The sequence below is a fragment of the Cryptomeria japonica genome, chromosome 9, assembly GCF_030272615.1.
Source record: "Cryptomeria japonica chromosome 9, Sugi_1.0, whole genome shotgun sequence".
In the NCBI taxonomy this organism is placed as follows: domain Eukaryota; kingdom Viridiplantae; phylum Streptophyta; class Pinopsida; order Cupressales; family Cupressaceae; genus Cryptomeria; species Cryptomeria japonica.
This window is the reverse complement of record NC_081413.1, coordinates 328,752,849-328,766,346: the sequence shown is the minus strand read 5'-3', so window position 1 is coordinate 328,766,346 and position 13,498 is coordinate 328,752,849. Positions and strand designations below refer to the sequence as shown.

At 33.5% G+C, this 13,498-nt stretch overlaps 1 protein-coding gene across 3 annotated transcripts in view; it reads left to right on the top strand.

Moving 5' to 3' along the window:
- Positions 1 to 9,275, top strand: part of LOC131029743 (uncharacterized) — a 145,335-nt gene extending 136,060 nt beyond the window's left edge. The window contains exons 5-6 of one of the 3 annotated variants that reach the window (XM_057960385.2): positions 3,931 to 4,084; positions 8,853 to 9,275. In XM_057960385.2, the coding sequence (XP_057816368.1) occupies positions 3,931 to 4,084; positions 8,853 to 8,884 (186 nt within the window). In that variant the 3' untranslated portion in view covers positions 8,885 to 9,275. Of the gene's footprint in view, positions 1 to 3,930; positions 4,085 to 8,852 lie in introns of those variants that run through there. The other 2 variants (XR_009102818.2, XR_009102817.2) reach the window with 2 other exon arrangements.
- Positions 9,276 to 13,498: the final 4,223 nt, after the last annotated feature.

Here is a 13,498-nt window from a genome sequence, read left to right as displayed (position 1 = left end):
TGGTTGATGATGTGGCGCGTGGAACCGCCACAGTGGCAGCATTGACCAAGTCTTCTTGGTCAAATCTTGCAGATCAACGGTCTAGATTTAAAGTTTTTAAAGAATTCATGTTGGCATGTTAATAGAGATTCGGGGAACTTGTATTGCCAATTGTTAAATTATATTTTCAATGGTTTCAAATTGCAAATGATAAGAACTATATGCAAACTGACTTAATGGACGATTCTAACGCAGCATAGAAAATTGTATGGATCATGGTTTGTAAAATTGATGCAAATCATTTGTGATGATCTATGATCTGGCCGACCTTATGGAGGTGAATGCAAAATATATAAAGATGTCGACCAACCAAGTTGAAGTTGTTGTATGCAGGACAGAGAAGAAGAGAGAGTTGCAAAGTTGTGCTGGACCGAGGAGAAGAAAGAGTTGTAGAGTTGAACGAGAGTGAACCAATTTTCTGAAGAAGCAGAGCAGAACTACTAAGGTTGGTGCCTTCAAATCCAAAGATTGTAAAGGGATTGGTTTCCATAAAATCTGGTGGATTGGTCTCCTGAAGGTTGGTGCCTTCAAACTCATTGTAATCATTTGAAACATTTGTGAGGCTGGATTTGGATAGTAGCTCCAAGCAGCCTTTTTCACACCATGGTTTTTCCCATCTTGGGTTTTCCACGTATATTCTGGTGTTGTGTGATGTGCTATTGATCTTTTCATTCTTTTGCATTATATGTTTATTTTCTTGTGGAGTTTGAAAAGTGGTTTTCGTATACACTGATTCAACCCCCCCTTCTCAGTGTATTTGTGTGTTCTACATGTGCAATGAAAGATAGAGATAAAATAATATGTTTATATTTATCTGTTGGGACCCTTACCCAACCGTACCCCATACTTAACTCTCAAGTGGCCGTACCACTTCCTAAGTGAGTAAGAGTGGTTCGAAGCTTTTGTGAAGGGCTTAAAAGCTTTTAGGAAAATCCAATGCAACACTTTGGGAGGTTGTCAAGGTCATACGTAGGGTTTGAAAATCTCAAAAGCCCACTTGGAACCTGCCAAAGCCTTTCAAGGCTTTCTAAAATCCAACGCAGGAGTAAATGGGAGGGTGCAGCATATAGAGGAGTTAATGCTTGTCAACACAGCCTCTTTAAGAGGAGTTGCAGCCTTATTTGGGGCTGCCGTACATTTTATGGGTGTCGTGCTATAAGGATGGGCCAAAGTGAAGTTTGATTAGAGTTTTGACTTTTCCATGCCCAGGTCAGCATATTGACATATTAATGTTGAGTCTCTAATTGAAGGTATTTGTTGTATGTAATTTATGAGGAAAGAACTATTCTGTATCAGCAACATATAAGAATTCTCTGTTGAATATTTTGTGCAATAATTTTGTATGGATTGAATTGATAGCAATAAGTGAAGTTGGAAAGTTGATGTCATGATGTTTATTTGGAATATCTTTCAAAAACAGGTTGAAACAAAAGACAGAACAGTGCAAACTGTTAAACAAAATGCCTGTGCACCAACACTTGTAAAATTTGCAAAATTTTGGTCCATTATACTATAGATAGGTCAAGTTTTCTTATTTATTTTATCCTTATGCAAAGCCTCAAATAATAGAATGTATATTGTTCATATTAGTGGACTTGTTTTTGTTTTAGATTTTAGGTAAGTTGCCGATTCAGGTATGGGTGTGGGTATGATTACGGATTTGGATTTGCAGGTATGGCAATTGTTTTTCCTTGGGTTTGGGTACGGGTACGTTTGTGTGTATATAATAATATAATAATATGTGTGTGTGTGTGTGTTTCAATATTTAATAAAGTTAAACATAAAACAAAATAAATAATAAAATATGTTCAAAACTTTAATTTAAAATATTATATATAATTTATAGTATTAATTTAATTTAAATATTTTAAAATATTAAATATTAAATTTTAACATATTAAATTAAAAAAATCACCAAATCGAATGATTTTAAACATAAAGTATAAATAAAATAAATCTTATATGAAAAAGGAAAATAAAAATAAAAATAAGAAACTTTGTCAAGTCACTAAAATAGAAATAATATAGAATTGTATGTGTGAAGACGGAGACAGAAGACAGACGAAGGACAGGTGGAGACGGAAGCCATGATAAAGCTTTTTAAAAAAAAACAATGCTGTTTTTTTGGATTTACTAGTTTCCAACGGGGCTGAACTGGTGGAGAACCTATGGTCGGAGCCAGCTCGCATTCGGACCCGGCCCTACAGCCTCGATTCTTATAACTTAAGATTTTAGAGTATATTAAATCACTTATTATTTTGTTTTGTGTTGTCACAAAAGTCACAAATTTAAACACCAACAAAATGAATGTTTCAAAGGAATTTAAGTGTTTGGCCAACAAGTCTTCTCTATTGATTTGTTTTATTTATTTATTTTATCCTTATGCAAAACCCTGAATAATAGATTGTATGTTGTTCATATTAATGGACTTGTTTGTCTTAGATATTAGACTCTTAGAGTAATTTAAATCACCTATTATTTTGTTCTGTGCTGTAACGAAAATGAGAAATTATAACACCAACAAATTGAATGGTCCAAAGGAATTGTCAGTCTTTGGCCAACAAGTCATGTCCCTTGATTTGTTTGAGGTGCTTCAATTCTTTGCCCATTAAAGATTCTCTTAGTAACACTTAAAACTCCATCTCCTTTGTCTTTTTATTTCAAGAAATTCGTTTGTCAATGTAGTTGATGCTTTTGATCCAGATTGGAATTGATGCCAAAATATGTTACAGAAATATAATGTTTAACTTTATAGCAAGGAAGAAAGAAATTTACACAAGACTGGAAATATGACTTGGCACTTCATTCGTATAGCTAACATTAGCATAACATGTATGATATATAGATTCTCCAAAGTAGAACAATGTTGACAGCTACGGATGGTGTGAGAGAAAACTACCAAAACATGTTGCTGGACTTAATTTATAAAGAAAGACACTTAAGAGGATGTGCTGGTTGTAAAACCACCAGATGACTACCACTCTTACTAGTCACAGTAAATAGTTTTGAACATGACCAGTCCAAAATATGCCGTCCTAAACATGACTAGTCCAAATATGCCCATACAAGCATATGCAGTTGGAACACATGCTAATTGATTATTATCTTACTCAAGTACAGCACAATGTCTACTCAAGAATGCTGGGTACATAACAAAACCTTATCATGTAGAATATAAAGCCCATAGAATGATTTGCTTTGCATTTGTGATTTGGTTGCTTGATGACTGCTCAATTTTCTCATTTTACTGCGTGTTCCTGATGATAAGTTTATGTTGCTAATTGTGAATGGAGATGCAAAGAATCCTTATGGGAGTAGTTTGTTCTACAAATTTGTAAGATCCACTTTTAGATCTTAAATATTTCTCAAACTTCATTTGTAATAACCTAAAAAACACATGTTTGTACAAAATGATACCTACATTGTATTTGAAGCTTTAATTTTTTGGAATAAAGAATTTTTTTCATGTTTATGATTAAATTAGAGGATGCAGACCATGCAGCTCTTGCTGTTATTTGCCCTAAGTAGAGTTGTTGCCTTGGAATGTGAAAAAATCAAGCCCTAGTAGAAAGTATTATGACGAATGAGTTTTTTCCATGCTACATTTTATCGAGATTATGAAAGAGGCATATCGCCAACAGATATCTAGAATTGCAAATCAGTCAATGTTTCTTCAATTACATGTCTTTCTATATTCAAAATTCTTTTGAATACATTGATTTTTTTTGTATGTTAGTTTCATTGCAACAACTGTTCAAATAATGTATTATATATAACATTTATGAAATGTCTATTGACTTTTTGATAAATTCCAATGCATATCTTAAATAAACAAGTTGGTTATGAAAGATCAGTAGCACTGAATTTGAAGTACTTGGTTTACTTGACCAGGTTCTGGACACTGAAAGCAAACCATCCGTTAAACGGACAATTAAAAGGCTAATGGACGAGGATGGATGGAAGGGTTTCTATCGAGGAATTGGTCCCCGTTTTTTTAGTATGTCTGCATGGGGCACATCTATGATATTAGCTTATGAATATCTAAGTATGTTTTTCTTCCATGACAGAAAAATCATTTGTGCTTTATGTTATCTGTATAGCTTGGTTTGTTCATTTTTCTTATTGGAAAATAGTAACTGGTGAAATTCATTAAATAGGCCTATATTTCTTGCCAATTTGAATGGCTTCTATGCTGTCATAAAGTTCATCTTTGCATCTTTAGTTATGGGCAATGAACTTTCTTGCTTGACTAACCATAATTTAGTTCTTAGATAGGAAATCAACCACCTTAATTATCAGAAAGGATTAACCACTTTTTGCATCTTATCAATTCATTATATATCATATAGTTATTGCATACTGAAACTTCTAGTGAGGTCAAGACTTTTTCAGAATAATGAGGTTACTAAGACAAACTTTTACGAGGCATTGGTATATGAAAATTAAAATGTTTAATGTACTTGGTGAAGATATTATTTGCGCTAAAGATGGATAGCATCAATGGACCTTAGACCCCCCCCAAAAATGTTGGATTGGATGCCAACTTGTGGTTGGTGTTAACTGGGGAAATAAAAATGACATGAATTGCGAATATATTATTCAAACATATGCTTTTCCGCTTATAGGAAGTTTCCCTTTGTCAGCTCGAGGGATATTCCAACTAGAAGAAAGCAAGCAAAAGTAAAATGTAGTGCCTTTCATCTTTAATCCATCACTTACTTTCTTCCCTTTGTTTGTTTCAAACAAGAAAATGGATTATTTAGTGGACACAAAGACGTTTTTTTTTTATGTACAGTAGTTTCCTCCTTTAGAGTATCTTAAAAGGGTATATCTTTAGGAAGGGTGATGAAATGAGAACAAAAAAATGTCTTTGTAATTTCTTGATGGTTAATAGGGTCGATGTCATAGATGCCATTGCAACTATCTTAGACATTTAATAGAATAGTTCAAGGCAACATCACCCATAAATGCAATTCACAAGAACCACTAATACAATGCACTATGTTTATAGCAGAGTTGCCGGAAACTCCTTTGTCCCTCCCTGGGAACGCATATCCCCGTATTCGTTCCCGTTTTCGAAACGGATACGTATCCAATAAAGTTCGGATACACGTTGAATATTGTACCTACGCATGCCCAAAAATCCTTGATTTCCAACCATGCTAGATACTAATGTGATTTGATTTTTTTTTAAAAATTGACGTAAATCTTCCTAAATTTAATTTTTAAAAACTTCATTCATGCATTTAAAAAAAAAATTGATATTAGCAAAGCCTACACCAAATGAGAAAGACAAATGAAATGTTTTCCTATTTCAGTGACCCATTTTTTGCGTTATCTTCCAATGCAACTCTACTGTTTTTGCAGATTGTAAAATGTCAAATCAACTTATCATTATTTATGTAGCAATTATGTGTCTATATTGCTTTTGAAGTAATGAAAGTCTCCTCGAATAACTTAGAAAATTGTGTTAAATATATGTGTATATGTTTTTTATGAATGACGTATCCAGCCGTATACATAATGGGGGTTTTAAAAAATAGCCGTATCCATATCCGATACTGTATCCGTGTCCGATACCGTATCCGTGTCCATGCAACTTTGGTTTATAGCTGTGTGTGATTTTGTTAAAAAGCAAGTACACCTTTTGCAAAGAGAAAATTTTCACCTCATATTGACCAAAATGATACGTTCTGCATAATTACAATTTAACTAATGCAAAATTTTACAGTATATTGTTTTGTCCAAATTCATGTTCCAATGCCCTTTTTTTCACTTCTTAATTGCATATGAAAAATGTTTTCCTTGTGTGCAAAATCTATATGCCCTTCTAATTTTAAAAATTACGACTCCTTTTTTGAACTTATTGTTTTAAATTTTTTTTTTCAACTTTAATGGACCTGATACAAATCTTTTTCATGCAAAAGACTCCTTTAAAAGACTTGACCCTCCTTTTAATATATATAATGCATTCTTTAAAAAAAATTGACAATCCCTTCTTATATCATTCATTCCTTAAAATTTGACCTCTTTACAAATTAACTTTTATTTTAAGGTAGCCTGCTGGAAAATGTAGAAGAATACAAGTACCTCAGACTTGATTTTCACAAGAAGCTCAGTTGGGAAACATGTAGAGAAAAAAGAACATAAGGGGGGTGGAAATCTTTATACACATTACAAAATAGATGCAACAGTGCAGAACTATGTGAATGGAAAACTAAGAGAATTGTATGATTGTAAAAGTTGGGGCAGCAGTATGTTAGATCAGAAATGGAGGCATGTGGAAAGAATTCAGAAACAATTAACCATGAACAACCTCAAAACTAGAACTTAAGTTTCATACTAGATTTTCTTAGCTGAAATATGTACTTTTCCTTTGGAAGCATCAATGATGGTCCAAATGTTAATCCACCTAAAAAAGACTCAAACTATGGATAATCTTTGTTGGCCTAGGCTGGTTATTGAGGAAGCGCTAAGCAGAAAGAAGAACATGTGGATGAAATTGAATGACAAGTGGATATGTTAATGAGACCTTAATATGCAGGACTGCCCAGACACTTGTAAGGAAATTAAAAGTATGTAAAGGAATAATTGAGGACCGCCATGTGGACAAAGCAAATTGGTTAAAAGAAAGTATACTATATCAAAGAATTTAACCCCACATTGGACCATGATGAAAATCCTTGCATAGGAATTAAAATGAAAGTGTAAAAAGGGGAAAAGGTGGAATATGCCTAGATGTGGCTAAGTTATCAACTAACCTACTTTATGCTAGATAAGACCAAAGAAACGATTTCTCTTTTTTTTTGGTTCTAGCTATTTATGATGAAGAACAGTAAACTATTTTAGTCTTATCTAGATTTTTTTCCCTATTTAAACTAGGTTTATACAAGAGAGTTGGGAATGAAAAATGGAAATAACTGGAATTAGAAGCAAAAAATGAAAACCAGACACAAAACAGTAAATAAGAAGTGGTAAGTAACCATGTACCAATTTGGACAGCTCTAGCCGAATGCTAGCACATTGCACTGTCATCCAATGTAAATGTCGTCATTTGAAAACAGTGCAAAACTCAAACTTATCTCTAGAATCTGATGTGGTTTGGGAACAGAAAGGCAAAGACACAAAGTGCGTAGTACCAAGTGAAACTAGAAACATACAGCAATAAAGAAATCCTTATATATATATATATATATATACATATATGTATGTATGTATATACATGTATAGATATATATACATGTATACATATATATATACATGTATATATATATATTTATATATATGTGTATATACATATCGGTTGAAAGCCTTGGGTTTGAGGTGGAATGGGAGATGCGACTAGGGAATAGAGAGCTGGTAGTGCGAAGAGTAAACCATCAGGCATCCGTCGCACGGATGCATGCATCCACCCGCATCGATCCAGCATTTAAAATCAACTCTTTTGTTCAAAATATTGAAAGAACAATGGAGTAGGGGGAATGACACAAAATCCCTGTGCTTTTGATAGTCTTTAAATACTTGTATTGGGATAGAGAGAAGGTGTGTGACTGCGAAGTAGCCTGTCAAGGTGGTCAGGCCCACCTAGGTTGGTCGTTTGACTTCCACAGGCGGCCAGTCAAGGAGCAGATATTGGAGTGTGTGCTTATAGACCCTACATGTATCTAGAATTTAACCACAACTATGTAGTGTTAAATTCTTGCACTTTGGAGAACAACACTTAGTGTGAGTGTGTGTGAGGATAGAGAGGAAATGGAACTCTCAAGGTGCCAACAATGGTGTCACAAACACAAGAAAGCTCACAATAATAATGGTAATAAAAAGATCGATTAGAGCCTCGGCAAGATGGGATCCTCTGAGAAAGGCAGGATCAAGGTCAATTTTGATGGTGCTGGTTTTGAAGGCCTATTCAGAGATTGCAAAGTTTCTTTTGGCTTTCTTCATTAGGATGGAGAATGAGTCCAATAATTGGGAACAGTTTCTTAAACTACGTTTGCAATGTATATTTTACAGTCTAAGAGAATCCCAACTTCCTACCCCAGTTATCTCCTGACATGTTGGAGACTGAGCTCTGAGCTACAATACACAGTACTATCAGATGCTTACATTATGGATTAAAATTCAGTCTACTAAAATTTTGGCTTAGCATTCGTTGCCATGCATTGTGCTACTACCTGGAAACATCAGATCAAAAACAAAAGTTATCCTTCAACACATCTTCAGTCTAAGAATATTTAACTCAAACTGTCTAGAGAGCTTTTGCTATAATAGGTAGCAGGAATCTGATGAAGGCTGTCAAGTGGCAGGTGTATGAAATCTTGAAGTTCATTTTGGAGTGTGTTAATACACAGTAACTGAACAGTTTTCATATCTTGGCTTTGATAATGGAACTTGTTAGCATGTCTTGTTTCTGGATTCAACTGTGTAAGATTTGTTTGGATCAAAGTTTCGGTTCACACTCCGTGAGCCATTATCTTACACAGTTGAATCTAGAAACAAGATGTGGAATTCAAGATGTGGTAATCAGTATGGACTGTGGACATTTGATGTCTCTATAGAACTTGTATATGGATGCCTGACTTTCTCTTGGTTCAGCTCAATGTTGCCTTTTTTATTTATATATAGTTGAAATGTGATGGTCCCATTTGAAACTGTCATTTAATAGCTTAGAAAGTCATGATTGTTGCCGACATATGTAATTTGCATTACCATTATGAACTACTGATGTATGTATAAAAACATAAGTAAATGAAATGTCAGTTTACAAAAGGTCAAACTGATAAATGCTGCTACATTTTTTGTTTTCTTAACAGAACGTATATGTGCAAAGCATGAACATGACTAACAGAGGAAGCCATTTTTGTATTTTGATCTCTTCATTCTTGGGGAATCCTGTAAAGCTTTTCCAAAGTGACCACCAAATTCTTTAATTCATGAGGTGCGTTCAATTTATAAAGATCACTAAAATATAGAAGACTTGTGCTGAGCTCGGCATTACTGCTGTCGAGGATTGGAAACAGAAGAGTGATCAATTATTCAAAATGTGCATTGCAATTTCTGGCACAGGAGTTTTCTAGTGGCAAATAAATATATTCATTTGATTTCACCATTCTATTTGGTTGATAATATGTTGAAGATAAATTTTAAAATTAAATTCAAGTATAGTCATTTGTTATGTTTTTTGCTTATGATTTATAAATCAATGAAAATAAAATATAAGAGATTTTGGTGAGTAATCCATAAAATCTTAAAAGGATTCATTATATATGTGCTCCCATGGACTGTTTAAATTGAAGTGGTAGACACTATTATGTGGTTTCTCTTATAAACAGTATAATACAAGTGAAAAGAATAAATTGGATATAATTATATTTCTGCACAATGCATCTAGATAAATAAACGTCTCTGACTTTTTAGCATAGGGTGGATCGCCATTTGAGTTATAAATACTCCTTTTGAAGCTCAAGGGTTCTTATTTCTAGTTCCACATTTGAATTTTCAGTGAGGAACATATTCACGGAGGCTTTTAAACAGTAGATATACAAAGTGACCATACATCCAAGTACATGAAAAATAATAAAAAAAATAGCGCAGAAAATTTGGGAGGATAAATATGCAAATTCACAGGTTATGGTTTGTTTCACTTGATGCTAGGATTAATTTTACTTATTTTAGGCCTGTTAACAATCTCATTTGTCATAACTACTTTGGAATTAAATAGCCCAAAGCTTTGCGATAATAGAACTGTGTGTTCTCTCTAGGGCTAATTATCATGTATATAAGACACCACATTTGTTCCTTTTACCTTTTGTTTTGTCACTTCACATCAAGAAGTTTGCCATGAAGTTAATGTTTCACACATTTTCCCACCTCTAGTCCTTGAGGAGTTGTTTGTATGAGATTGCTCATAATTTTGGAAAAAACTAAAACTTCTAATGAAGATGTTTGTCTAATGCTTACATTTATGAGCTCCAATTAAAACATTAGAGCACCGCACACAAAAAGAAATACATGTCATATCAAAGCTCACTTATGTACTAGTATCTATGCATTGCAATTATATTCAATGTTTACTTGCTCTATATGATAAAATAAATATATGAATTAATAATAGAGATGACAATGCATACTTGATACATGAGTAAAATATATCTTTATTCACATGAAATCACTACATAAGAAAATCAACCATGGATCATAATCAATCTGACTAGATCATACTAATTTCTTTGATGATACATAATCTATTTAAAGGACTCGACAATTGCCAAGAGGAACACAATCCTCAACCAACTAATGCTTATAACTACTCGAAGTTGACAAACAATTAATACAGTCAAATAACCAATATTATCAATACATAATAATAGGCATTGTGCATTGGCTTCATCACCGCCTCCCAAAGAAAAAATCATTTTCCAAATGACAAGAAAACATCAAGTAATATTAGGGAAGACAGGAGATGATATTGTACATAGATTCATAGAGGAACTTAGAAGTGTACCTTGCAAACTTAGACCATAAGGGTACTTGGAAAATGAAATGAGTGAACTAGGGGTTTGGGGGCAATGCCCCTAACAGAGAAGGGAGAATGCCCCTTGTGAGGGTTTGGGGATAGCACAAAATTAAGACCTTCAAAACTATAGAACTTCATGGTGCACATCTTTCTTATGATTTTTAAAGAGGCAAAAAATAATGTCGACAAAGCTAGAAAATATTGATTTTGGAGTGTATGATGAACATATAATGTCAACTAGGGAAGGAAGTTATTATAGGATGGAGGATTTGTGACCAAGATTGTACGGTGCAAAGAATGAAGTGAGTGGGCCATATGATGGAGAGTGATGCTAAATGGCATACCAAGCAAATTGATGATGTCATGCCTTGAGAATGCCAAATGGTGTACCCTGATGGAGGATGTCATACGATGTTGCCAAGGAATAGCCATACCTTGCAAGCTAATGAAGACCGTACGATGTATAGAAGTCATATAATGTTTATTGAGTCTCACATTGTAAGTCATATTGTGAAGGGTCGTACAATGTGTAGAAGCTTGACATTATGATACAATGTGAAACTAGCTCCTTTTATGCCATATGAGATTATTTACTCCCTTCACCAAGTTGTGATGTACTTTATGGTATCAATATACAATATGGAACTTCTATCGTATGATGTGTTGAATGAATGAATTTTTTGGCCATATGAATTGAACAAGTTGTATGATTTTTAAAGGAGACAACCATACAATTTGGAGCGAAATGGTAGTTGTATGATGCACAATGAGTGAGAATGATTGTCATTGCCAGAGTATGTAAAGGGATTTAGGTACCTAGCATGCCATGTAGCTTGGCCACACAATATAATCTAACCATTTGATATAGTTGGGCTACGTAATCTAGCTTTTATATAATCAAGCCTTTTATTATTTTCTCCTTCAATTCTTGAATAATATTTTTGTTTCTTCCTTTTCATTGTTTCTTTATGTTCTAATTTCCATTTTCTTTTTCTTTTGTAAATTTTCTGAAGTTGATTTGATTTGACCAATATTTGTATGCTCCACATTAAATATTTTTCTCTTAGTACTCTAAGATGTACCATTTGCAATTTCACATTCTTCTAGAAAGTCAAATACCTCTATTGCAACTGTTGTCTTTTGCAAACCATAGATTGTCTTGCACACATAAAATGTCCAACTTTGCAAAATCATTTTTCATCAATTGCTCTTAATTGAGTCATAAATTGGAGAAAATTAAAGTCAACAAAAATACTTCATAGTCCTCCATTTGCCAATGAAATAGGCTACAAAGAGAATTTGTTTTATCCTCCAAGCATAAGTGTAACTCCAACATTACTTCATTGTTTGGTTCCATTGGAGTTTTATTTTCTATCTATTCTTATCTAGAATGTAAATTTGACTAATTGGAGGAAGCTACTTCCTTACTTATGACCTGGTTCTTTAAATCAATTAATACTTCAACCCTTGTTTTTAATGGATGTTGTATTCTTTTTACAATTGTGACCGACATTGGTTGCTACCAGCCAATATACTTTTTTCCTTAATGAAACGACCACAAAGTTTAGCAAAAATGATTAGGTTCCAATAATTAGTTCACGTCCCATTAAAATTCCAAGTGCCTCAATACCTTATTGATTTGCACCCACCAATTAAAAAGTTGGGGGCTGATTGGTCATCATTCTAAGACTTCTCCAAGTGTCTTTTGGAAGTATTTTTATGCCAATTTCTATCAACAATTGTACTGGTTAGATTCCTTCCAAGGATCTCCATATACACCACTATTCGTTTATTTTTCATTTTAATTGCCAATAACATTTGATCAATCATTTGGTCACTTGATAGCTTAGGTTTAGTTATTGGATCTTCATTGTCTCTATATTTCGGTGGGGCCACAACATGCACCATCTCATTCTCCCTTCATACAATAACATTTTGAAGTTTAGGAATACTTTGTAATAAATCCACTACTTTAACTAGTAGGATAGTTTGAAGTACTTGCTTTGTAATATTCTTCTTAAATTGTAATTGATTTGTTACCATACTTGTGGTGTTCATTATCCATAGCATTCTCCACTTTGACTCTTGCTTTACGAAGCCTTTCTTTTTTTTGTATGTGGGTCTGAGTTCATATCATTCTTGTTTGAGCTTGAGTAATGGGAACTACTTTATTTTTCCTATCAACATCATTTAAATTGATGCCAACCTTTTGCTTCGAACATCCAATGTCTTCATGTTCTCTAGGTCCAAAACATTTGCATAATAATTGCACCTTGTCTTTCTTTTTTGGCAATCTCTTGCAAATAGTACCCATTCACTAAATTGTTGACATTGTATGATAGGATGTCCTTGGGGGTCCTAATGTATTTGATTTTCCCCTCGATGATTTCAATAATTGCATGGAGATGCATTTTGTGGCTTAGAGGGAGTGAACTACTCTCCTTGCATAAAGTTAAATTATTGTCATTGATGTCAATATGCAAGCAATGATCATCATGATTCCTATGCAAGCAGATTGAATAAAGTTTGTGAAGCAGATCGATCTTGTGGAGCAGAAAGAACAAATCAAATATTAATCATTATTAATATTACAAAATGTTCAAACAAGATTGCTGATTAAAATAAAATATTAATTAGATAGAACAAAATAAGAAATTATAAATGTTAATAAAATATTATAATATTAATCATTATTAATAAGTTTGAACAAGACTAGAGTAAAAAACCAAGCATTGTTTAATGCCATGATAATAACAAATCGCTGAAGAAAAGTCACGATTTGGTTGCAATATTAATATGAATAGCCACGATTAGAAAGTCAGGGGCTTAGACATTGAAAAGCAACGATGGAACTTAGACTTTGAAAAGCTATGATGGAACTTTAACTTTAAAAAGCGACGGTGGAACAAATAGCTTTTAAGTGCCACAAACTAGCGAATATGA